This window comes from Nelumbo nucifera, chromosome 7, assembly GCF_055504915.1.
Source record: "Nelumbo nucifera cultivar China Antique chromosome 7, China Antique-T2T, whole genome shotgun sequence".
In the NCBI taxonomy this organism is placed as follows: Eukaryota; Viridiplantae; Streptophyta; class Magnoliopsida; order Proteales; family Nelumbonaceae; genus Nelumbo; species Nelumbo nucifera.
In genome coordinates this window covers 18,900,214-18,927,183 of record NC_142655.1, presented here as the reverse complement: position 1 = coordinate 18,927,183, position 26,970 = coordinate 18,900,214, and the positions used below count along the sequence as shown (strand labels likewise).

The 26,970-nt window shown below is 46.8% G+C and overlaps 2 protein-coding genes across 2 annotated transcripts in view; both read right to left on the bottom strand.

The window, feature by feature from the left end:
- LOC148790246 (uncharacterized) overlaps positions 1-20,587 on the bottom strand; it is a 56,034-nt gene extending 35,447 nt beyond the window's left edge. The window contains exon 1 of the mRNA XM_088891112.1: positions 18,971-20,587. The gene's annotated coding sequence lies outside the window, so the exon portion shown is untranslated. The remainder of the gene's footprint in view (positions 1-18,970) is intronic.
- On the bottom strand, positions 1,892-2,386 carry LOC148790247 (uncharacterized). Its single transcript, XM_088892244.1, has one exon. It carries the CDS (start codon positions 2,384-2,386, stop codon positions 1,892-1,894), a length of 495 nt encoding a protein of 164 aa, XP_088748370.1.
- Positions 20,588-26,970: the final 6,383 nt, after the last annotated feature.

Below are 26,970 nucleotides of genomic sequence, written 5' to 3'. Positions count from 1 at the left end.
TATTGCATAAATCTGTGGTAAGCACAAGCACACAGTACAGTGTCGAGGGGATCTCGTGCTTAACCTTTACACGCTTATGAGCTCACTCGACTACCTACCTCCCCTCAAAGAGTACGTTAAGCTTTTGGGGGAGTGACAATAAGAAACGTCAAAAAGATGAAAAAGCATACTACAATATTACAATATTGCCATTGGCAGTCCCCCATACAAAAGTACATGTTTAGCCCACCCATGGCACACACTTGGACGCTGGAGTTGCGGCTGAAGGCACAGTGGATGGCACTTGATGGCGTGATGAAGAGAACCCTTGTTACAGTCTCCCCCACTCAATTCAATCTTCGTCCTCGAAGACTAGCTTCTGCTTGAGGCTTCAACTTGTTGTTGGTGAAAGAAGGTTCTTCGACTGCTCCCCGAACCGGGTTTCTTCCAACTTCTGCTTGAGACTTCAACTTCTTGTTGGTGAAAGAAGGTTCTTTGACTGCTCCACGAACCGGGTTTCTTCCGAGGCCCCAGATAGTAGGTTGGGTAGATTGCTAGTGGATGTTCTCGATGGTGAGGAAAACCTATGGCTAGTCCCTAAGTTAAGTCCCTGCTTGGCTGCTTCAAGGTAGGATTTTGACTTGTTCCTGATGGTGGTAGGAAGGTTGGTGGCCAAGGCTAGGTCAAAATGGTATTTTGGATTGTTTGGGTGTTGGTTCCCATGCATTTTTCCCCAAGGGTGACTCGCAAGGCTACTACGGGATTTATCTTGAGGGATGATGTGAATGTGGCCCCTAAATGGCTCGGGTGGCACTCGCTCTCCCCGATGGTTGTGGCAGTAGGTGTGGGCAAAGTTTGTCACGGCCTTGGGTCTTCTGCTTTGCTTGGTGGTTGTTGACACGCACGAACCCTGTTGCTGGAGAGGTGTAGACGGCTGGATGGCCTGCTGCTTCCTGCTGCTGTTGTAGTTGTTGGCTTGAGGGGCGGCTTCTTCCGCCAGTGGAGTGGGGAACTTCTCTGCTTCCTTCAGGTTGGTGTTGAACAAGGCTTCTTCGTGAAAAAGTTGTAGTGCAGAAACTTGCTTCCCATGAACCTTAGTAGAAGTCGTAACTGGTACCATGCAAGGGGAGCGCTCGTCCAAAATGCATAAAGAGTTGATGTGAGGTAGGAGTGCTGCTTCTGCTTGTCTCATGAAGTCCATTCCCAAGACAACTCGGAAGTCATCCAGGGGTACCACTGAAAGATTAATCTTGCTTGTCCACGGCCCAACTTGGAGGTCAACCCCACGAGCCATGCCTTCAATCGCCTTTGCCCCGGAGTTCACGGCCTTGATCCACCCTGTCTCTTTCACAGTGTTCAGCTTGAGTCGCTTGGCCTCGGCAACTGAGATGAAGTTGTGGGAGGCCCCTGTATCAACAAGGGCTTGAGCCTGCTTCCCGCCGAGGAGGATGTCTACATACTTCAGCCCCCTTTGGGCTTTCTTTGTCCTTTCATGATTGGCCCCCTTCTTCACCATGGCGTTGAAGAGTTGAAGGGCGCCCACTCTAGGCGCCCGTACAGACTTTTCCTCATCACTTTGCTCGTCATCACTGAGCTTGGCGACAAGGGCATTGATCTTCTTCTTGGTTGGGCAGTTGCGAACCAAGTGATTTCCCCCACAAAGGAAGCAAGAAATTGGGGACCCAGCGGTTCTGGGCTTGTAACGGTGCTGAGGGCCTTGCTCTCCTTGTGGCTTCTTCCCATAGTCTTGTCTTGCTGGCTTGTTGAAGCTGGAGTTGTCGTACGGAGGGCGTGAGGGGCTTGCTCCCCCACTCGATTTAGGGGAACGCGGGTTTTCTAGCTTAGGGGTTTCTTCATCTGACAAGCTGGTCTCATTGAGTTGCTCCGCCACTGCCATTGCCATGGCGAGATCCTATACGTTGCGGCGTTGGAGTTCTAGTTCGGCCCATGGCTTCAGTCCGTCCATAAAGTTGAACAGTAGATCCTTGTCGGACATGTCCGTGATCTCCAAGGTAAGGGCTGAAAACTCTTTAACATAATCGTGGAGTGAGTCCTCATGCTTGAGTGATTTCAACTTCTTCCGTGCCAGGTACTCCACGTTCTCTGGGTAGAATTGCCGCTTTAGTTCTCGTTTGAAATCAGCCCATGTCTCGATGGTGCACGTACCCCGTTCAATGTCTTGGCATCGCCTGCGCCACCATAGCATAGCAATGTCAGTCAAATACATAATCACTGTACGAATTTCCGTTAGGTCATCATCAATGCCAGCGGCATGGAAATATTGTTCCATTTGCCACAAGAAGTTGTCAAGTTCTCTAGCATCTCGGGAGCCGGCATAAGGTGTGGGCTCCCGAATCTTCACACGAGCAGGGGCTGAATCGTCGGTGAGTTCCTTGTTGTGCTTCATTGCGCCACCACTAGTGTTGCTATGCAAGGGTCACGAGCGTTGAGGAGCAACCCGCTCTGATACCAACTGTCACGGGGGTAATCGTTGGGGCCCCATGCGGCACTCGAAATGGGCGAGTAAGCCTATGAAACAAAGCAAACACACACACAAAGGCAACAAGAAGGCACGCGAATTAGCAAAAGGCTACTTGTATTGCATAAATCTGTGGTAAGCACAAGCACACAGTACAGTGTCGAGGGGATCTCGTGCTTAACCTTTACACACTTAAGAGCTCACTCGACTACCTACATCCCCTCAAAGAGTACGTTAAGCTTTTGGGGGAGTGACAATAAGAAACGTCAAAAAGATGAAAAAGCATACTACAATATTACAATATTGCCATTGGCAGTCCCCCATACAAAAGTACATGTTTAGCCCACCCATGGCACACACTTGGACGCTGGAGTTGCGGCTGAAGGCACAGTGGATGGTACTTGATGGCGCGGCGAAGAGAACCCTTGTTACAATGAGGCGCGTGCACGGCAGCGGCACCCTGAGGCGTGCGGGACCATAACAAAAACATTGTCTCATTTGGCATACTTTTTACTGTTATACGGCATAGAATTAGTGTTCAAAACTCCAAATATATATGTTAAAACTTATTATATAAGGTGAAAATAAAGTGCCATGTAGTGGCCAAAAGGATTCGAACACACATCTCACAGTAAGAGGAAACCACCATCAAACCATATGGCCTATTATATCAATTCGTTTTGTTTAAGACGTGTAACAGATATAAGATAATAAGATAACAAATATAAGATAATAAGACCTTCGCCCTACTTCTTTCATGAATTACGAATTAAAATGTTCCTATTCCTAATAGGCCGTCACCATGTTCACTTGGTGAGTTTTCAGCTTAAACGTGTAAGTAATTGTAGGGAAATTATTGGAGAGAAGATGGTAAGAAAACTAGTAAGGATCTGGTTTGTTGTTGGGGGGCCAGGCGTGGATTGGGTCAGTCGTGTGCGGGGGCGGGCGTGCGAGCGCGGCAGGCTGCGAGCGTGCGCGGCGGGCTGCATGCGCACGCGAGCGGCGGCTGCGTGCTTGCGCGCGCGGCTTGTTGCATGAACTGCCACATGTGGGTGTGTTCCCTTTTGATTCGAAGCAACCCCCATCCTCCAAAACTTGTTTTCAGATTTTTCTCAATTTTTGGTAATTTTAGTGATTAAAAACTAATATTTTTCTCAAAAAATCATTTTAATTAATTTTATCATTTTTCAATCCTAACTAATGCCACGTGTCAAGTGTAAGACCAATCTAAGCCTTACATCTCAAGATAACCCACCCTTGTTTGATTTTTCACAAAAGTGATGTTTCCTCCAAGTAGAGCCCCAAAAGCTTAACATACTCTTTGGGGGGGGGGGGGTTCCCCTGGGGGCGCCTTTGCTGAGATGCTCGGTTTCCGAATGGATTCCGTTTGATTGGATACCCATTATATACCATTGAAGGGTTCGGGTTTGTGGTTTAATGCACGTTGGGCGTGATTCGACTCATTAGATCCAAAACGTTAGTGGTGACTACGGATCTAACCATTCGCTTGCAATATACATAATTTTAAGTAAAAGGGCCAACCCAATATAAAATAATTCAAAACATTGCCTCATTTGGCATACTTTTTACTATTATAAGGCATAGAATTAGTGTTCAAAACTCCAAATATATATGTTAAAACTTATTATATAAGGTGAAAATAAAGTGCCATGTTGTGGCCAAAAGGATTCGAACACACATCTCACAGTAAGAGGAAACCACCATCAAACCATATGGCCTATTATATCAATTCGTTTTGTTTAAGACGCGAAACAGATATAAGATAATAAGATAACAAATATAAGATAATAAGACCTTCGCCCTACTTCTTTCATGAATTACGAATTAAAATGTTCCTATTCCAAATAGGCCATTACCATGTTCACTTGGTGAGTTTTCAGCTCAAACGTGTAAGTAATTGTAGGGAAATTATTGGAGAGAAGATGGTAAGAAAACTGGTAAGAATCTAGTATGTTGTTGTGGGGCCCAGGCGTGCACTGGGTCAGTCGTGCGGGGGCGCAGGCTTGTGCGCGCGCGGCGGGCTGCGTGCGCGCGCGGCGGGCTGCGTGCGCGCGCGAGCGGCGGCTGCGTGCATGCGCGCGCGGCTTGCTGCGTGAACTGCCACATGTGGGTGTGTTCCCTTTTGATTCCAAGCAACCCCCATCCTCCAAAACTAGTTTTCAGATTTTTCTCAATTTTTGGTAATTTTAGTGATTAAAAACTAATATTTTTCTCAAAAAATCATTTTAATTAATTTAATCATTTTTCAATCCTAACTAATGCCACGTGTCAAGTGTAAGACCAATCTAAGCCTTACATCTCAAGATAACCCACCCTTGTATGATTTTTCACAAAAGTGATGTTTCCTCCTAGTAGAGCCCCTAAAGCTTAACGTACTCTTTGGGGGGGGGGGGGGAGGGTTCCCCTGGGGGCGACTTTGCTGAGATGCTCGGTTTCCGAATGGATTCCGTTTGATTCGATACCCATTATATACCATTGAAGGGTTCGGGTTTGGTGTTGAATGCACGTTGGGCGTGATCCGACTAATTACATCCAAAACGTTAGTGGTGACTACGGATCTAACCATTCGCTTGCAATATACATAATTTTAAGTAAAAGGGCCAACCCAATATAAAATAATTCAAAACATTGTCTCATTTGGCATACTTTTTACTGTTATAAGGCATAGAATTAGTGTTCAAAACTCCAAATATATATGTTAAAATTTATTATATAAGGTGAAAATAAAGTGCCATGTAGTGGCCAAAAGGATTCGAACACACATCTCACAGTAAGAGGAAACCACCATCAAACCATATGGCCTATTATATCAATGCGTTTTGTTTCAGACGTGTAACAGATATAAGATAATAAGATAACAAATATAAGATAATAAGTCCTTCGCCCTACTTCTTTCATGAATTACGAATTAAAATGTTCCGATTCCAAATAGGCCATTACCATGTTCACTTGGTGAGTTTTCAGCTTAAACGTGCAAGTAATTGTAGGGAAATTATTGGAGAGAAGATGGTAAGAAAACTGGTAAGAATCTGGTATGTTGTTGTGGGGCCGAGGCGTGCACTGGGTCGGTCGTGCGCGGGTGCGGGCGTGCTCGCGCGCGCGGCGGGCAGCGGGCGCTTGCGCGCGGCGAACTGCGGGCGTGGGCGCGCGCGCGCGGCAGGCAACGATCGCGTGCGGCGGGCTTCATGCGTGCGCGAGCGGCGGCTGCGTGCTTGCGCGCGTGGCTTGCTGCGTGAACTGCCACATGTGGGTGTGTTCCCTTTTGATTCCAAGCAACCCCCATCCTCCAAAACTAGTTTTCAGATTTTTCTCAATTTTTGGTTATTTTAGTGATTAAAAACTAATATTTTTCTCAAAAAATCATTTTAATTAATTTAATCATTTTTCAATCCTAACTAATGCCACGTGTCAAGTGTAAGACCAATCTAAGCCTTACATCTCAAGATAACCCACCCTTGTATGATTTTTCACAAAAGTGATGTTTCCTCCTAGTAGAGCCCCAAAAGCTTAACGTACTCTTTGGGGGGGGGGGAGGGTTCCCCTGGGGGCGCCTTTGCTGAGATGCTCGGTTTCCGAATGGATTCCGTTTGATTCGATACCCATTATATACCATTGAAGGGTTCGGGTTTGGTGTTTAATGCACGTTGGGCGTGATCCGACTCATTAGATCCAAAACGTTAGTGGTGACTACGGATCTAACCATTCGCTTGCAATATACATAATTTTAAGTAAAAGGGCCAACCCAATATAAAATAACTGAAAACATTGTCTCATTTGGCATACTTTTTACTGTTATAAGGCATAGAATTAGTGTTCAAAACTCCAAATATATATGTTAAAATTTATTATATAAGGTGAAAATAAAGTGCCATGTAGTGGCCAAAAGGATTCGAACACACATCTCACAGTAAGAGGAAACCACCATCAAACCATATGGCCTATTATATCAATGCGTTTTGTTTCAGACGTGTAACAGATATAAGATAATAAGATAACAAATATAAGATAATAAGTCCTTCGCCCTACTTCTTTCATGAATTACGAATTAAAATGTTCCGATTCCAAATAGGCCATTACCATGTTCACTTGGTGAGTTTTCAGCTTAAACGTGCAAGTAATTGTAGGGAAATTATTGGAGAGAAGATGGTAAGAAAACTGGTAAGAATCTGGTATGTTGTTGTGGGGCCGAGGCGTGCACTGGGTCGGTCGTGCGCGGGTGCGGGCGTGCTCGCGCGCGCGGCGGGCAGCGGGCGCTTGCGCGCGGCGAACTGCGGGCGCGGGCGCGCGCGCGCGGCAGGCAGCGATCGCGAGCGGCGGGCTTCATGCGTGCGCGAGCGGCGGCTGCGTGCTTGCGCGCGTGGCTTGCTGCGTGAACTGCCACATGTGGGTGTGTTCCCTTTTGATTCCAAGCAACCCCCATCCTCCAAAACTAGTTTTCAGATTTTTCTCAATTTTTGGTTATTTTAGTGATTAAAAACTAATATTTTTCTCAAAAAATCATTTTAATTAATTTAATCATTTTTCAATCCTAACTAATGCCACGTGTCAAGTGTAAGACCAATCTAAGCCTTACATCTCAAGATAACCCACCCTTGTATGATTTTTCACAAAAGTGATGTTTCCTCCTAGTAGAGCCCCAAAAGCTTAACGTACTCTTTGGGGGGGGGGGGAGGGTTCCCCTGGGGGCGCCTTTGCTGAGATGCTCGGTTTCCGAATGGATTCCGTTTGATTCGATACCCATTATATACCATTGAAGGGTTCGGGTTTGGTGTTTAATGCACGTTGGGCGTGATCCGACTCATTAGATCCAAAACGTTAGTGGTGACTACGGATCTAACCATTCGCTTGCAATATACATAATTTTAAGTAAAAGGGCCAACCCAATATAAAATAACTGAAAACATTGTCTCATTTGGCATACTTTTTACTGTTATAAGGCATAGAATTAGTGTTCAAAACTCCAAATATATATGTTAAAATTTATTATATAAGGTGAAAATAAAGTGCCATGTAGTGGCCAAAAGGATTCGAACACACATCTCACAGTAAGAGGAAACCACCATCAAACCATATGGCCTATTATATCAATGCGTTTTGTTTCAGACGTGTAACAGATATAAGATAATAAGATAACAAATATAAGATAATAAGTTCTTCGCCCTACTTCTTTCATGAATTTCGAATTAAAATGTTCCGATTCCAAATAGGCCATTACCATGTTCACTTGGTGAGTTTTCAGCTTAAACGTGCAAGTAATTGTAGCGAAATTATTGGAGAGAAGATGGTAAGAAAACTGGTAAGAATCTGGTATGTTGTTGTGGGGCCGAGGCGTGCACTGGGTCGGTCGTGCGCGGGTGCGGGCGTGCGCGCGCGCGCGCGCGGCAGGCAGCGAGCGCGAGCGGCGGGCTTCGTGCGCGCGCGAGCGGCGGCTGCGTGCTTGCGCGCGCGGCTTGCTGCGTGAACTGCCACATGTGGGTGTGTTCCCTTTTGATTCCAAGCAACCCCCATCCTCCAAAACTAGTTTTCAGATTTTTCTCAATTTTTTGTAATTTTAGTGATTAAAAACTTATATTTTTCTCAAAAAATCATTTTAATTAATTTTATCATTTTTCAATCCTAACTAATGCCACGTGTCAAGTGTAAGACCAATCTTAGCCTTACATCTCAAGATAACCCACCCTTGTATGATTTTTCACAAAAGTGATGTTTCCTCCTAGTAGAGCCCCAAAAGCTTAACGTACTCTTTGGGGGGGGGGGGGTTCCCCTGGGGGCGCCTTTGCTGAGGTGCTCGGTTTTCGAAAGGATTCCGTTTGATTCGATACCCATTATATACCATTGAAGGGTTCGGGTTTGGTGTTTAATGCACGTTGGGCGAGATCCGACTCATTAGATCCAAAACGTTAGTGGTGACTATGGATCTAACCATTCGCTTGCAATATACATAATTTTAAGTAAAAGGGCCAACCCAAGATAAAATAATTCACAACATTGTCTCCTTTGGCATACTTTTTACTGTTATAAGGCATAGAATTAGTGTTCAAAACTCCAAATATATATGTTAAAACTTATTATATAAGGTGAAAATAAAGTGCCATGTAGTGGCCAAATGGATTCGAACACACATCTCACAGAAAGAGGAAACCACCACCAAACCATATGGCCTATTATATCAATTCGTTTTGTTTAAGACGTGTAACAGATATAAGATAATAAGATAACAAATATAAGATAATAAGACCTTCGCCTACTTCTTTCATGAATTACGAATTAAAATGTTCCTATTCCAAATAGGCCATTACCATGTTCACTTGGTGAGCTTTCAGCTCAAACGTGCAAGTAATTGTAGGGAAATTATTGGAGAGAAGATGGTAAGAAAACTGGTAAGAATCTGGTATGTTGTTGTGGGGCCCAGGCGTGCACTGGTGTAACAAGGTTCTCTTCGTCGCACCATCAAGTGCCATCCACTGTGCCTTCAGCCGCAACTCCAACGTCCAAGTGTGTGCCATGGGTGGGCTAAACATGTACTTTTGTATGGGGGGCTGCCAATGGCAATATTGTAATATTGTAGTATGCTTTTTCATCTTTTTGACGTTTCTTATTGTCACTCCCCCAAAAGCTTAACGTACTTTTTGAGGGGAGGTAGGTAGTCGAGTGAGCTCATAAGCGTGTAAAGGTTAAGCACGAGATCCCCTCGACACTGTACTGTGTGCTTGTGCTTACCACCGATTTATGCAATACAAGTAGCCTTTTGCTAATTCGTGTGCCTTCTTGTTGCCTTTGTGTGTGTGTTTGCTTTGTTTCGTAGGCTTACTCGCCCATTTCGAGTGCCGCACGGGGCCCCAGCGATTATCCCCGTGACAGTTGGTATCAGAGCGGGTTGCTCCTCAACGCTCGTGACCCTTGCATAGCAACACTAGTGGTGGCACAATGAAGCACAACAAGGAACTCACCGACGAGATTAGGCATGGCCTTGCCCATGCGAGGGAGACTGATGAGTCTCTAGGCGTTGAAGCCACTACAGAGAAGACCCCAGGGGGTCGCACATCCAAGACAAGCAAGCTTGACAAGTCAGTTGACGCGCTTGCTGCCTTCGACACACGCATCCTTCGCTGTGAAGTGACTGTTGGGGAGATGCGTGACCGAGTAGAAGAAATCCACTTGAATGTGGAAACAATTGAGAGCTCCGTGGTGGAGCTAGAAGCCCGTTTAAATGGCATTATGAACGAGGTCCAAGACGTCCTGAATAGAACCCTCAAGGAAGTCCTTGGAACAAAATCCCGACAAGAAGGGAGCTCATCTCGATCCGACATCCAAGACCAGGTGGATGAGATGAGAGCTGAATGGGTGGCCATGAAAGTGGCCATGGCCTCTCCCTCCGACCTCCAGACTCAATTGGATGATCTTAGAGGAGACATGACGCTCCTCAAGAGACTAGTGGCCAGCACTCCAAGCCCCTCCACAACACTGGCTCCTGCTCGTGTGAAGATTCGGGAGCCTACACCTTATGCCGGCTCCCGAGATGCTAGAGAACTTGACAACTTCTTGTGGCAAATGGAACAATATTTCCATGCCGCTGGCATTGATGATGACCTAACGCAAATTCGTACGGTGATTATGTATTTGACTGACATTGCTATGCTATGGTGGCGCAGGCGATGCCAAGACATTGAACGGGGTACGTGCACCATCGAGACATGGGCTGATTTCAAACGAGAACTAAAGCGGCAATTCTACCCAGAGAACGTAGAGTACCTGGCACGGAAGAAGTTGAAATCACTCAAGCATGAGGACTCACTCCACGATTATGTTAAAGAGTTTTCAGCCCTTTCCTTGGAGATCACGGACATGTCCGACAAGGATCTACTGTTCAACTTCATGGACGGACTGAAGCCATGGGCCGAACTAGAACTCCAACGCCGCAACGTACAGGACCTCGCCATGGCAATGGCAGTGGCGGAGCAACTCAATGAGACCAGCTTGTCAGATGAAGAAACCCCTAAGCCAGAAAACCCGCGTTCCCCTAAATCGAGTGGGGGAGCAAGTCCTTCACGCCCTCCGTACGACAACTCCAGCTTCAACAAGCCAGCGAGACAAGACTATGGGAAGAAGCCACAAGGAGAGCAAGGCCCTCAGCACCGTTACAAGCCCAGAACCATTGGGTCCCCAATTTCTTGCTTCCTTTGTGGGGGAAATCACTTGGTTCGCAACTGCCCAACCAAGAAGAAGATCAATGCCCTTGTCGCCAAGCTCAGTGATGACGAGCAAAGTGATGAGGAAAAGTCGGTACGGGCGCCTAGAGTGGGCGCCCTTCAACTCTTTAACGCCATGGTGAAGAAAGGGCCCAATCATGAAAGGCCGAAGAAAGCCCAAAGGGGGCTGAAGTATGTAGACATCCTCCTCGGCGGGAAGCAGACTCAAGCCCTTGTTGATACAGGGGCCTCCCACAACTTCATCTCAGTTGCCGAGGCCAAGCGACTCAAGCTGAACACTATGAAAGAGACAGGGTGGATCAAGGCCGTGAACTCCGGGGCAAAGGCGATTGAAGGCATGGCTCGTGGGGTTGACCTCCAAGTTGGGCCGTGGACAAGCAAGATTAATCTTTCAGTGGTACCCCTGGATGACTTCCGAGTTGTCTTGGGAATGGACTTCATGAGACAAGCAGAAGCAGCACTCCTACCTCACATCAACTCTTTATGCATCTTGGACGAGCGCTCCCCTTGCATGGTACCAGTTACGACTTCTACTAAGGTTCATGGGAAGCAAGTTTCTGCACTACAACTTTTTCACGAAGAAGCCTTGTTCAACACCAACCTGAAGGAAGCAGAGAAGTTCCCCACTCCACTGGCGGAAGAAGCTGCCCCTCAAGCCAACAACTACAACAGCAGCAGGAAGCAGCAGGCCATCCAGCCGTCTACACCTCTCCAGCAACAGGGTTCGTGCGTGTCAACAACCACCAAGCAAAGCAGAAGACCCAAGGCCGTGACAAACTTTGCCCACACCTACTGCAACAACCATCGGGGAGAGCGAGTGCCACCTGAGCCATTTAGGGGCCACATTCACATTATCCCTCAAGATAAATCCCGTAGTAGCCTTGCGAGTCACCCTTGGGGAAGAATGCATGGGAACCAACACCCAAACAATCCAAAATACCATTTTGACCTAGCCTTGGCCACCAACCTTCCTACCACCATCAGGAACAAGTCAAAATCCTACCTTGAAGCAGCCAAGCAGGGACTTAACTTAGGGGCTAGCCATAGGTTTTCCCCACCATCGAGAACATCCACTAGCAATCTACCCAACCTACTATCTGGGCCTTGGAAGAAACCCGGTTCGTGGAGCAGTCGAAGAACCTTCTTTCACCAACAAGAAGTTGAAGCCTCAAGCAGTAGTTGGAAGAAACCCGGTTCGGGGAGCAGTCGAAGAACCTTCTTTCACCAACAACAAGTTGAAGCCTCAAGCAGAAGCTAGTCTTCGAGGACGAAGACTGAATTGAGTGGGGGAGACTGTAACAAGGTTCTCTTCGTCGCACCATCAAGTGCCATCCACTGTGCCTTCAGCCGCAACTCCAACGTCCAAGTGTGTGCCATGGGTGGGCTAAACATGTACTTTTGTATGGGGGGCTGCCAATGGCAATATTGTAATATTGTAGTATGCTTTTTCATCTTTTTGACGTTTCTTATTGTCACTCCCCCAAAAGCTTAACGTACTCTTTGAGGGGAGGTAGGTAGTCGAGTGAGCTCATAAGCGTGTAAAGGTTAAGCACGAGATCCCCTCGACACTGTACTGTGTGCTTGTGCTTACCACCGATTTATGCAATACAAGTAGCCTTTTGCTAATTCGTGTGCCTTCTTGTTGCCATTGTGTGTGTGTTTGCTTTGTTTCGTAGGCTTACTCGCCCATTTCGAGTGCCGCACGGGGCCCCTGCGATTATCCCCGTGACACTAGGTCGGTCGTGCGCGGGTGCGGGCGTGCGCTTGCGCGCGGCGGGCAGCGGGCGCTTGCGCGCGGCGAACTGCGGGCGCGTGCGCGCGGCAGGATGCGGGCGCGCGCGCGCGGCAGGCAGCGAGCGCGCGCGGCGGGCAGCGTGCGCGCGCGAGCGGCGGCTGCGTGCTTGCGCGCGCGGCTTGCTGCGTGAACTGCCACATGTGGGTGTGTTCCCTTTTGATTCCAAGCAACCCCCATCCTCCAAAACTAGTTTTCAGATTTTTCTCTATTTTTAGTAATTTTAGTGATTAAAATCTAATATTTTTCTCAAATAATCATTTTAATTAATTTTATCATTTTTCAATCCTAACTAATGCCACATGTCAAGTGTAAGACCAATCTAAGCCTTACATCTCAAGATAACCCACCCTTGTATGATTTTTCACAAAAGTGATGTTTCCTCCTAGTAGAGCCCCAATAGCTTAACGTACTCTTTGGGGGGGGGGGGTTCCCCTGGGGGCGCCTTTGCTGAGATGCTCGGTTTTCGAATGGATTCCGTTTGATTCGATACCCATTATATACCACTGAAGGGTTCGAGTTTGGTGTTTAATACACGTTGGGCGTGATCCGACTCATTAGATCCAAAACGTTAGTGGTGACTACGGATCTAACCATTCGCTTGCAATATACATAATTTTAAGTAAAAGGGCCAACCCAAGATAAAATAATTCACAACATTGTCTCATTTGGCATACTTTTTACTGTTATAAGGCATAGAATTAGTGTTCAAAACTCCAAATATGTTTGTTAAAACTTATTATATAAGGTGAAAATAAAGTGCCATGTAGTGGCCAAAAGGATTCGAACACACATCTCACAGTAAGAGGAAACCACCATCAAACCATATGGCCTATTATATCAATTCGTTTTGTTTAAGACGTGTAACAGATATAAGATAATAAGATAACAAATATAAGATAATAAGTCCTTCGCCCTACTTCTTTCATGAATTACGAATTAAAATGTTCCGATTCCAAATAGGCCATTACCATGTTCACTTGGTGAGTTTTCAGCTTAAACGTGTAAGTAATTGTAGGGAAATTATTGGAGAGAAGATGGTAAGAAAACTGGTAAGAATCTGGTATGTTGTTGTGGGGCCCAGGCGTGCACTGGGTCGGTCGTGCGCGGGTGCGGGCGTGCGCGCGGCGGCAGTCTTCGAGCGCGCGCGGCGGGCGGCGTGCGCGCGCGGCGGGCTGCGTGCGCGCGCGGCAGTCTTCGAGCGCACGCGGCGGGCTGCGTGCGCACGTGAGCGGCGGCTGCGTGCTTGCGCGCGCGGCTTGCTGCGTGAGCTGCCACATGTGGGTGTGTTCCCTTTTGATTCCAAGCAACCCCCATCCTCCAAAACTAGTTTTCAGATTTTTCTCAATTTTTTGTAATTTTAGTGATTAAAAACTTATATTTTTCTCAAAAAATCATTTTAATTAATTTTATCATTTTTCAATCCTAACTAATGCCACGTGTCAAGTGTAAGACCAATCTTAGCCTTACATCTCAAGATAACCCACCCTTGTTTGATTTTTCACAAAAGTGATGTTTCCTCCTAGTAGAGCCCCAAAAGCTTAACGTACTCTTTGGGGGGGGGGGGGTTCCCCTGGGGGCGCCTTTGCTGAGATGCTCGGTTTCCGAAAGGATTCCGTTTGATTCGATACCCATTATATACCATTGAAGGGTTCGGGTTTGGTGTTTAATGCACGTTGGGCGTGATCCGACTCATTAGATCCAAAACGTTAGCGGTGACTACGGATCTAACCATTCGCTTGCAATATACATAATTTTAAGTAAAAGGGCCAACCCAAGATAAAATAATTCACAACATTGTCTCATTTGGCGTACTTTTTACTGTTATAAGGCATAGAATTAGTGTTCAAAACTCCAAATATATATGTTAAAACTTATTATATAAGGTGAAAATTAAGTGCCATGTAGTGGCCAAAAGGATTCGAACACACATCTCACAGTAAGAGGAAACCACCATCAAACCATATGGCCTATTATATCAATTCGTTTTGTTTAAGACGTGTAACAGATATAAGATAATAAGATAACAAATATAAGATAATAAGTCCTTCGCCCTACTTCTTTCATGAATTACGCATTAAAATGTTCCTATTCCAAATAGGCCATTAGCATGTTCACTTGGTGAGCTTTCAGCTCAAACGTGTAAGTAATTGTAGGGAAATTATTGGAGAGAAGATGGTAAGAAAACTGGCAAGAATCAGGTATGTTGTTGTGGAGCCCAGGCGTGCACTGGGTCGGTCGTGCGCGGGTGCGGGCGTGCGCGCGCGCGCGGCGGGCAGCGGGCGCGCGCGAGCGGCGGCTGCGTGCTTGCGCGCGCGGCTTGCTGCGTGAACTGCCACATGTGGGTGTGTTCCCTTTTGATTCCAAGCAACCCCCATCCTCCAAAACTAGTTTTCAGATTTTTCTCTATTTTTAGTAATTTTAGTGATTAAAATCTAATATTTTTCTCAAATAATCATTTTAATTAATTTTATCATTTTTCAATCCTAACTAATGCCACGTGCCAAGTGTAAGACCAATCTAAGCCTTACATCTCAAGATAACCCACCCTTGTATGGTTTTTCACAAAAGTGATGTTTCCTCCTAGTAGAGCCCCAAAAGCTTAACGTACTCTTTGGGGGGGGGGGTTCCCCTGGGGGCGCCTTTGCTGAGATGCCCGGTTTTCGAATGGATTCCGTTTGATTCGATACCCATTATATACCACTGAAGGGTTCAGGTTTGGTGTTTAATGCACGTTGGGCGTGATCCGACTCATTAGATCCAAAACGTTAGTGGTGACTACGGATCTAACCATTCGCTTGCAATATACATAATTTTAAGTAAAAGGGCCAACCCAATATAAAATAATTCAGAACATTGTCTCATTTGGCATACTTTTTACTGTTATAAGGCATAGAATTAGTGTTCAAAACTCCAAATATATATGTTAAAACTTATTATATAAGGTGAAAATAAAGTGCCATGTAGTGGCCAAAAGGATTCGAACACACATCTCACAGTAAGAGGAAACCACCATCAAACCATATGGCCTATTATATCAATTCGTTTTGTTTAAGACGTGTAACTGATATAAGATAATAAGATAACAAATATAAGATAATAAGTCCTTCGCCCTACTTCTTTCATGAATTACGAATTAAAATGTTCCAATTCCAAATAGGCCATTACCATGTTCACTTGGTGAGTTTTCAGCTCAAACGTGTAAGTAATTGTAGGGAAATTATTGGAGAGAAGATGGTAGGAAAACTAGTAAGAATCTGGTATGTTGTTGTGGGGCCCAGGCGTGCACTGGGTTGGTCGTGCGCGGGTCCGGGCGTGCGCGCGCGCGCGGCGGGCTGCGTGCGCGCGCGAACGGCGGCTGCGTGCTTACGCGCGCGGCTTGCTGCGTGAACTGCCACATGTGGGTGTGTTCCCTTTTGATTCCAAGCAACCCCCATTCTCCAAAACTAGTTTTCAGATTTTTCTCTATTTTTAGTAATTTTAGTGATTAAAAACTAATATTTTTCTCAAATAATCATTTTAATTAATTTTATCATTTTTCAATCCTAACTAATGCCATGTGTCAAGTGTAAGACCAATCTAAGCCATACATCTCAAGATAACCCACCCTTGTATGATTTTTCACAAAAGTGATGTTTCCTCCTATTAGAGCCCCAAAAGCTTAACGTACTCTTTGGGGGGGGGGGGGGGGGGTTCCCCTGGGGGCGCCTTTGCTGAGATGCTCGGTTTTCGAATGGATTCCGTTCGATTCGATACCCATTATATACCTGTGAAGGGTTCGGGTTTGGTGTTTAATGCACGTTGGGCGTGATCCGACTCATTAGATCCAAAACGTTAGTGGTGACTACGGATCTAACCATTCGCTTGCAATATACATAATTTTAAGTAAAAGGGCCAACCCAATATAAAATAATTCAAAACATTGTCTCATTTGGCATACTTTTTACTGTTATATGCCATAGAATTAGTGTTAAAAACTCCAAATATATATGTTAAAACTTATTATATAAGGTGAAAATAAAGTTCCATGTAGTGGCCAAAAGGCTTCGAACACACATCTCACAGTAAGAGGAAACCGCCATCAAACCATATGGCCTATTATATCAATTCGTTTTGTTTACGACGTGTAACGAATATAAGATAATAAGATAACAAATATAAGATAATAAGTCCTTCGCCCTACTTCTTTCATGAATTACGAATTAAAATGTTCCTATTCCAAATAGGCCATTACCATGTTCACTTGGTGAGTTTTCAGCTCAAACGTGTAAGTAATTGTAGGGAAATTATTGGAGAGAAGATGGTAAGAAAACTGGTAAGAATCTGGTATGTTGTTGTGGGGCCCAGGCATGCACTGGGTCGGTCGTGCGCGGGCGCGGGCGTGCGGGCGCGCGCGGCGGGCTTCGTGCGCGCGCGAGCGGCGGCTGCGTGCTTGTGCGCGCGGCTTGCTGCGTGAACTGCCACTTGTGGGTGTGTTCCCTTTTGATTCCAAGCAACCCCCATCCTCCAAAACTAGTTTTCAGATTTTTCTCAATTTTTGGTAATTTTAGTGATTAAAAACTAATATTTTTCTCAAAAAATCATTTTAACTAATTTTATCATTTTTCAATCCTAACTAATGCCACGTTGTCACGGGGGTAGTTCTACAGTGGAAGAAACCCGTGCGGCGTCCTGGCCAAGGCAGGCCAGGACAAGCCTTTCTGCGTGTAGAGGCTAGGAGTTGCCCGACGGGATGGCTCCACCAACGTCAGTAGCACTGGATCATGACCTCAAGTCCAATGGCCGGGGCACTCTCCTGGCTCAGACCGGTCCATGGGAGGCGCCGCTTACGTGCTAAAGGGGGACAACCGTAATGGAATGCGACCATGCGCCGATGAGGTGACTTGGCACCGTTGTGAGGGGTCTCCTGTATGCCGATGATGACAGGCACCTGTGTGCCCTGATGATAGGCAACCGCTTGGGCCGGAACACACCCGTGCGCTAAGGGCAACGGGGTAGCTCAATCAGCTTGGGCAAGGGGCTGGCGAAGTGAAGGGACGTGCTTGAGCCAGGCCCGCATGCCAAGCCTCCCTTGAGTATCGGTAGCGCAGTGCCGGTCCAACACTGTCCCCATGAGCAAGTGTGCGCCCATGAGGAACCCTGGTAGCCATGCTAGCCGTTAACCAGGGCCGCCCCGCAAGGGGATGAAGGTCTGGGAGTGCCAAGGTTAGGCACCCAAGGAGGTCGACCACCCCTCCTCAAAGAGTACGTTAAGCTTCTGGTGGTCTGCCTGAAGATGACATCAATTCTCCCAAAAATCTTACAGGCGAAAATGACGGGCATGTCCCTAACGTAAGCCTGCCATGGGTTGGCAAGGCTAAGCCTGTGCTGAACCGTAACAACGTGTCAAGTGTAAGACCAATCCAAGCCTTACATCTCAAGATAACCCACCCTTGTATGATTTTTCAAAAAAGTGATGCTTCCTCCTAGTAGAGCCCCAAAAGCTTAACGTACTCTTTGGGGGGGGGGTTCCCCTGGGAACGCCTTTGCTGAGATGCTCGGTTTCCGAATGGATTCCGTTTGATTCGATACACATTATATACCATTGAAGGGTTCGGGTTTGGTGTTTAATGCACGTTGGGCGTGATCCGACTCATTAGATCCAAAACGTTAGTGGTGACTACGGATCTAACCATTCGCTTGCAATATACATAATTTTAAGTAAAAGGGCCAACCCAATATAAAATAATTCAAAACATTGTCTCATTTGGCATACTTTTTACTGTTATAAGGCATAGAATTAGTGTTCAAAACTCCAAATATATATGTTAAAACTTATTATATAAGGTGAAAATACAGTGCCATGTAGTGGCCAAAAGGATTCGAACACCCATCTCATAGTAAGAGGAAACCACCATCAAACCATATGGCCTATTATATCAATTCGTTTTGTTTAAGACGCGTAACAGATATAAGATAATAAGATAACAAATATAAGATAATGAGTCCTTCGCCCTACTTCTTTCATGAATTACGAATTAAAATGTTCCTATTCCAAATAGGCCATTACCATGTTCACTTGGTGAGTTTTCAGCTCAAACGTGTAAGTAATTGTAGGGAAATTAATGGAGAGAAGATGGTAAGAAAACTGGTAAGAATCTGGTATGTTGTTGTGGGGCCCAGGCGTGCACTGGGTCGGTCATTTGCGGGCGCGGGCGTGCGCGCGCGCGCGGCGGGCGGGGGGCTGCGGGCGCGCGCGCGGCAGGCTGCGAGAGCGCGCGGCGGGCTGCGTGCGCGCGTGAGCGGCGGCTGCGTGCTTGCGCGCGCGGCTTGCTGCGTGAACTGCCACATGTGGGTGTGTTCCGTTTTGATTCCAAGCAACCCCCATCCTCCAAAACTAGTTTTCAGATTTTTCTCAATTTTTTGTAAATTTAGTGATTAAAAACTAATATTTTTCTCAAAAAATCAATTTAGTTAATTTTATCATTTTTCAATCCTAACTAATGCCACGTTGTCACGGGGGTAGTTCTACAGCGGAAGAAACCCGTGCGGCGTCCTGGCCAAGGCAGGCCAGGACAAGCCTTTCTGCGCGTAGAGGCTAGGAGTTGCCCGATGGGATGGCTCCACCAACGTCAGTAGCACTGGATCATGACCTCAAGTCCAATGGCCGGGGCACTCTCCTGGCTCAAACCGGTCCATGGGAGGCGCCGCTTACATGCTAAAGGGGGACAACCATCATGGAATGCGACCATGCGCCGATAAGGTGACTAGATACCGATGTGAAGGGTCTCCTGTATGCTGATGATGACAGGCACCTGTGTGCCATGATGATAGGCAACCGCTTGGGCCGGAACACACCCGTGCGCTAAGGGCAACGGGGTAGCTCAATCAGCTTGGGCAAGGGGCTGGCGAAGTGAAGGGACATGCTTGAGCTAGGCCCGCATGCCAAGCCTCCCTTGAGTATCGGTAGCGCAGTGCCAGTCCAACACTGTCCCCATGAGCAAGTGTGCGCCCATGAGGAACCCTGGTAGCCATGCTAGCCGTTAACCAGGGCCGCCCCGCAAGGGGATGAAGGTCTAGGAGTGCCAAGGTTAGGCACCCAAGGTGGTCGACCACCCCTCCTCAAAGAGTACGTTAAGCTTTTGGTGGTCTGCCTGAAGATGACATCAGTTCTCCCAAAAATCTTACAGGCGAAAATGACGGGCATGTCGCTAACGTAAGCCTGCCAAGCGTAGGCAAGGCTAAGCCTGTGCTGAACCGTAACAGGCTCCCCCACTCAATCCATTGTCGTCCTCGACAATGGGTCTTCCTCGTGAATGGGCGTCTGTGTCCCGCGCCATTCACTTCCTTGCCAGTTTGGGGCTCGCCTGGCCAACCCGGGTCTTGCCTATATTGGTGTCCATTTATGGGGACGGAACCATTTCACCATGCCGGCCTGCCTGGACTTCACCCCCAGTGTCGAGGTTACTCAAACCGCGCAATGGCTACGCCGTTGAATGTGAAAGAAGGGCCCTCGAAGAAATGTGTGTGGTGCTTCGCGGAGGTCCGCCCCATGTATCATCTTACCTCAAGGCTCAACCGTCTTCTTGGTAGCTTTTCCGTGATGCTACCGAACACGTTGATAGGTCTACTCCTCATGTTGGCGTTGACACGGGTACCCTTTCACCATGCTGGCCTGTAGACTTCAACTCGCCCTGCGCGGGTTACTCAAACCTAGCCATGGCTTATGCTCTCTGGGCCCTCGAAACTACGCTTCGCCTCGCCGACTCGGGCTACATCTTCACTCCGAGGGGGCCTCACTGCTGCTGCCTCAAGGAGACCTGACCGCTTCAAACGCGAGAGTGGCAACTTTTACCCATGAGTTGCCGAACATGCACTCGCCTTAAGATGAGCTTCTGCTGCTGCAAGTGTTCAACCTGAAAACTGAGCATGTCCACCTGAAACTTTGCCGGTGTAGGGCCGCCATGCTCCAACGGCTAGCGTAACCGCATTCCTAACAAGGCCCACGCGTCTGCCCCCGCATGAGGACAACAACCAATGCATCTGCACCCGCAAGGGAAGCTGTTTTAGGGTCATTGGAATGGGAACGCGAACATTGAATGGCCTCTTCATAGGCCTGATAAACAATCTGCTCGGCAGGGTACCCATATTCCTATCAAGGCTCACGCGTCTGCCACCGCATGAGGACAACAACCAAAGCGTCTGCAACCGCAAGGGAAGCTGTTTTAATGTCATTGGAATGGGGACACGAACTATGAAATGGCCTCTTGCCAGGCCTGATTTGAAATCTGCTCGATCCTGGGTGGAGGTGACTAGGGACCGCACCCCACAAAATGCTGCTTGTCGAAATGACCGCTTCAACTGGCTCTGGGCTAATCTGCTGAAAACCAACTGCTGTTGCAATTAGCCAACTTGCTCTGATACCAACTGTCACGGGGGTAGTTCTACAGTGGAAGAAACCCGTGCGGCGTCCTGGCCAAGGCAGGCCAGGACAAGCCTTTCTGCGCGTAGAGGCTAGGAGTTGCCCGATGGGATGGCTCCACCAACGTCAGTAGCACTGGATCATGACCTCAAGTCCAATGGCCGGGGCACTCTCCTGGCTCAGACCGGTCCATGGGAGGCACCGCTTACATGCTAAAGGGGGACAACCATCATGGAAGGCGACCATGCGCCGATAAGGTGACTTGGCACCGATGTGAAGGGTCTCCTGTATGCCGATGATGACAGGCACCTGTGTGCCATGATGATAGGCAACCGCTTGGGCCGGAACACACCCGTGCGCTAAGGGCAACGGGGTAGCTCAATCAGCTTGGGCAAGGGGCTGGCGAAGTGAAGGGACATGCTTGAGCCAGTCCCGCATGCCAAGCCTCCCTTGAGTATCGGTAGCGCAGTGCCGGTCCAACACTGTCCCCATGAGCAAGTGTGCACCCATGAGGAACCCTGGTAGCCATGCTAGCCGTTAACCAGGGCCGCCCCGCAAGGGGATGAAGGTCTAGGAGTGCCAAGGTTAGGCACCCAAGGAGGTCGACCACCCCTCCTCAAAGAGTACGTTAAGCTTTTGGTGGTCTGCCTGAAGATGACATCAGTTCTCCCAAAAATCTTACAGGCGAAAATGACGGGCATGTCCCTAACGTAAGCCTGCCAAGCGTAGGCAAGGCTAAGCCTGTGCTGAACCGTAACAACGTGTCAAGCGTAAGACCAATCTAAGCCTTACATCTCAAGATAACCCACCCTTGTATGATTTTTCACAAAAGTGATGTTTCCTCCTAGTAGAGCCCCAAAAGCTTAACGTACTCTTTGGGGGGGGGGGGTTCCCCTGGGGGCGCCTTTGCTGAGATGCTCGGTTTCCGAATGGATTCCGTTTGATTCGATACCCATTATATACCATTGAAGGGTTCGGGTTTGGTGTTTAATGCACGTTGGGCATGATCCGACTCATTAGATCCAAAACGTTAGTGGTGACTCCGGATCTAACCATTCGCTTGCAATATACATAATTTTAAGTAAAAGGGCCAACCCAATATAAAATAATTCAAAACATTGTCTCATTTGGCATACTTTTTACTGTTATAAGGCAAAGAATTAGTGTTCAAAACTCCAAATATATATGTTAAAACTTATTATATAAGGTGAAAATAAAGTGCCATGTAGTGGCCAAAAGGATTCGAACACACATCTCACAGTAAGAGGAAACCACCATCAAACCATATGGCCTATTATATCAATTCGTTTTGTTTAAGACGCGTAACAGATATAAGATAATAAGATAACAAATATAAGATAATAAGACCTTCGCCCTACTTCTTTCATGAATTACGAATTAAAATGTTCCTATTCCAAATAGGCCATTACCATGTTCACTTGGTGAGTTTTCAGCTCAAACATGTAAGTAATTGTAGGGAAATTATTGGAGAGAAGATGGTAAGAATCTGGTATGTTGTTGTGGGGCCCAGGCGTGCACTGGGTCGGTCGTGCGCGGGCGCGGGCGTGGGCTGGCGCGGGCGTGCGCGCGCGCGCGGCGGGCTGCGGGCTGCGGGCGCTTGCGCGCGGCGGGCTGCGAGCGCGCAGGAGTGGCGGCTGCGTGCTTGCGCGCGTAGCTTGCTGCGTGAACTGCCACATGTGGGTGTGTTCCCTTTTGATTCCAAGCAACCCCCATCCTCGAAAACTAGTTTTCAGATTTTTCTCAATTTTTGGTAATTTTAGTGGTTAAAAACTAATATTTTTCTCAAAAAATCATTTTAATTAATTTTATCATTTTTCAATCCTAACTAATGCCACGTGTCAAGTGTAAGACCAATCTAAGCCTTACATCTCAAGATAACCCACCCTTGTATGATTTTTCTCAAAAGTGATGTTTCCTCCTAGTAGAGCCCCAAAAGATTAACGTACTCTTTGGGGGGGGGGTTCCCCTGGGGGCGCCTTTGCTGAGATGCTCGGTTTCCGAATGGATTCCGTTTGATTCGATACCCATTATATACCATTGAAGGGTTCGGGTTTGGTGTTTAATGCACGTTGGGCATGATCCGACTCATTAGATCCAAAACGTTAATGGTGACTACGGATCTAACCATTCGCTTGCAATATACATAATTTTAAGTAAAAGGGCCAACCCAATATAAACTAATTCAAAACATTGTCTTATTTGGCATACTTTTTACTGTTATAAGGCATAGAATTAGTGTTCAAAACTCCAAATATATATGTTAAAACTTATTATATAAGGTGAAAATAAAGTGCCATGTACTGGACAAAAGGATTCTGAAAGAATGGTAGGATCCATCTGATGGACGCCATAAAGGTTGCGGAATGGGTGGGGCGAATTTCAAAAATTTCCTACCTTCTCCCAACTGGGAATCATATTCCCTGAATTTAGAATACAATATTCAAGGATCTACTTGAACCCTAACCAAACCAGATCTGTACCAAAAGATAAATGAGAGGATTATACCTGATCCGGAGAAGCAGTATCTCCCAAAGTTGGTGTTCACGCCCAAAGAATGCTCCAAGATCTGTCCCTGCTGAAGATGACACAGCTGTGGATGGAGCAGAACCAGCAGGGTGCGTCCTACACACTGGATCCTTCGCAAGAATCCCCTGGATGTACTAAACACTGAATTCTTTCAGTCTTTCTGGCAAGACTGATGTCAAGAACTGGTTTCTTGACTTTCTTTTCTGCAAAGATCAAATCTTGCAATAATGCAGATGGCGGCGGCAGGAGGAGATTTCCAGAAACGAAAAGGCTGAACTGTTTTCTTTTCTGGAGAGTATGAGATCTAATCTCAAATCGCAGGAACCCTTCTTGCTTACCAAAACCCCTTGGATCGAAATCTGATTTCTCTCCCTCTTGGTTCATTTGAAATCTCCTCCCTTTCTTCTTGATTAAGAAATCTCCTAATTAGGACTTATCCCAATCCAAATCAGTATTTGGATAGGGGATAATCTTAATCCCTTTCCCAGATAGAGTTAGCTTACTCCTGATCTTATCAGGAGGTTACCAGATTCAAATCTGATTTGAATTTGGTCTCTAAGAGTGGATAAGGCTAAGAGCCCAATCATTTTTGCTAACTTCAATCTCAAATTCGCCCCATTGATGGGTGATCATATCAGCCCACCTCGAAATGGGCTTTTGGCCCATTAAGTATTCAGTGTTTAATTAGTTTCCAATCTGCTGCCCAGTTGGGCTTCTTTGTATGGCGTGGGACCCAAGCATTGATCTACACACCAGCCACATGGGTTCGGCCCAGCCTTTAATACAAGGCCCAGCCGAATTCACTGAAAAACTCAATGAACCCCTTGAGTCCATCGTATGGACCCTATGGGCCCAACACTTACATTAAGTGGCCCTTGGGCCAAGCCATCTTATAAAAACCCAGGGACTGTGGGCAGGTGCAAGATTAGCCCATCAGGCATAATCCTAAATGATCAAGCACTGCCCGACAAGAGAGGACCTCTCCCTCGGCTGCAAGGAACAGTGCCGCACTCTCCTCTCACATGGATCCCGGGAATTAAAACCATTTGCAAACATTTTGAAACCGTACATATATATGTAAATATATTAATTTTGCAAAAAACAAAATTCCAACGATTGAAATCAACTGCCGGCAGTTTGGTTTCCATCAGAGAGAGTGCATTCCCGATCATTACCCTTTGTCCGAAAAAGTGGCTGATTCTGTCACTATGACCACCCACTCAGATGAATTCTCAAACTGCCCCAACATACCCAGGTTTTGATCCCCACTAAGGATCTCACTAATTGGCATATCAAAGGCAGCCTGATCCAGCACCTAGTGAAGTGTCATAATCGAGTCTAGGGGTCAGGTGTAACTTTCCAGTTTTGCCCATCTATCTCCAAGGTCCAGGGCAAGACTGGAAATCTGGTCCGGTTCAAGGATTCAAGTAATCCCATGCTGTATGTGCCTCGGGTCTTACCCTGATGGCTGAGACATGCCATCCCAACACTTGGTGGCACACCAGTATCAGCCTTGGCAGGATAAATCTCCCCAGACTTATCCAACGGCTGTGAACATTTAAAACTAACATGAGTCTCTACAAATGTCCAGTTTTAGGGTTTTACACAGAATTAAACCAAACAACATGAATCAAACATGCACTTTATTTGTTTCCACTAAATAACAAAAGTACATCAAAATGATTGAAGCTAAGGGCATACAAAACTGTCTAACAGCTCCCACTTGCACTTAGGTCCAATCTGGTACAAGCCGGAGTCCCATACTTTCCACGTGTTTCTCAAACACCTTCTGTGTCAGTGGCTTAGTCAATGGGTCTGCCACATTATCCGCTGATGCTACCTTTTGAATTAGGACGTCCCCTCTACCAACGATCTCCCGCAGTACATGGTACTTCCTCTCGATGTGCTTTGACTTCGAGTGGGCCCGAGGCTCTTTAGCCTAGGCGATCGCTCCATTGTTGTCACACAACAACGGGATGGGTGATGTGCTGGATGGAATCGCTCCCAATTCGTGTATGAATTTCTTCATCCACACGGCTTCCTTGGCAGCTTCACTTGCGGCAATGTACTCGGCCTCGGTTGTGGAGTCTGCAGTGGACCCCTGTTTGCTGCTTTTCCAGCAAACAGCACACGATCCTATCGTGAAAACATACCCAGATGTGGACTTTCTATCATCTGGATCCGACTGGAAATCGGCATCGGTATACCCTAGAACTTGCAGTGAACTACCATCGAATACCAGACAAAACTCTTTCGTCCTTCGAAGGTATTTGAGTATGTTCTTCACAGCAGTCCAATGCTCCTGTCCTGGGTTTGCCTGGAATCTGCTTACCACACTCACCGCCTGAGCTATGTCCGGGCGAGTGCACAACATGGCATACATGATGCTCCCCACAGCTGAGGCATAGGGAACGTCTCTCATGCTCTCAATCTCCTCAGAAGTCTTGGGAGACATCTTCTTGGAGAGAGTGACTCCGTGCCTGAAAGGAACGTTTCCTTTCTTGGAGTTTTCCATGCTGTATCTTTTGACAATTTTGTCAATGTAAGCAGCCTGGGATAATCCAATTATCCGCTTCGATCTATCTCTATAGAGTCGAAGACCCAGTATGTATGAAGCTTCTCCAAGATCTTTCATGGAGAACTGCTGTGATAGCCATACCTTGACCGAAGTCAACATTCCTACATCATTCCCAATGAGTAGGATATTGTCCACATACAAGACTAAAAAGGTGATCTTATCCCCACTGGATTTCCTGTAAACACAGGGCTCATCCGGATTCTGCTCAAAGTCAAACGTTTTGACTGCAGAATCAAAACGGATGTTCCAACTCCTAGAAGCCTGCTTAAGTCCATATATGGATCTATTAAGTTTACATACCATGTGTTCCTGACCAACAGCAATGAAGCCTTGCGGCTGCTGCATGTAGATATCTTCACTAAGATCTCCATTCAGGAACGCTGTTTTGACATCCATTTGCCAAATGTCGTAATCATGGTACGCTGCTACAGCTAGCAGGATCCTAATGGATTTAAGCATGGCCACCGGCGAAAAGGTTTCCTCATAGTCGATGCCTTCTTTCTGAGTATACCCTTTCGCCACCAAACGAGCTTTAAAGGTCTCAATCCTGCCATCGGGGCCCTTCTTCCTCTTGTAGATCCATTTGCAACCAATTGCTTTTACCCCGGAGGGCGGATCCACTAGAGTCCAGACTCCATTGGTCTCCATTGAGTCCATCTCGGCTCTCATGGCCTCCACCCACTTCTGGGAGTCTATGTCTAACATAGCTTCCGCGTAAGTCACGGGATCCTCTTCACTAGTCAAGGCTTCCACCAGGTAACTATCCTGGTCATAACCATATCGGACTGGTGGTCTGGATACCCGGGTGGACCTTCTAGGTTGGTCATTACCTGGAACTTGTGGGATATCTCCCACTGCTCCTGAGCTCTCCTCATCAAGAACTATTTCCTGACGATGGGTGTCCAGGATGTAATCGGATTCTAAGAATTGGGCGTTTCGACTGCAGAACACTTTCTGCTCACT

Coding starts and splice junctions, on each gene's coding strand:
- LOC148790247 (XM_088892244.1), bottom strand. CDS start 2,386: ATGAAGCACAACAAGGAACTCACCGACGATTCAGCCCCTGCTCGTGTG.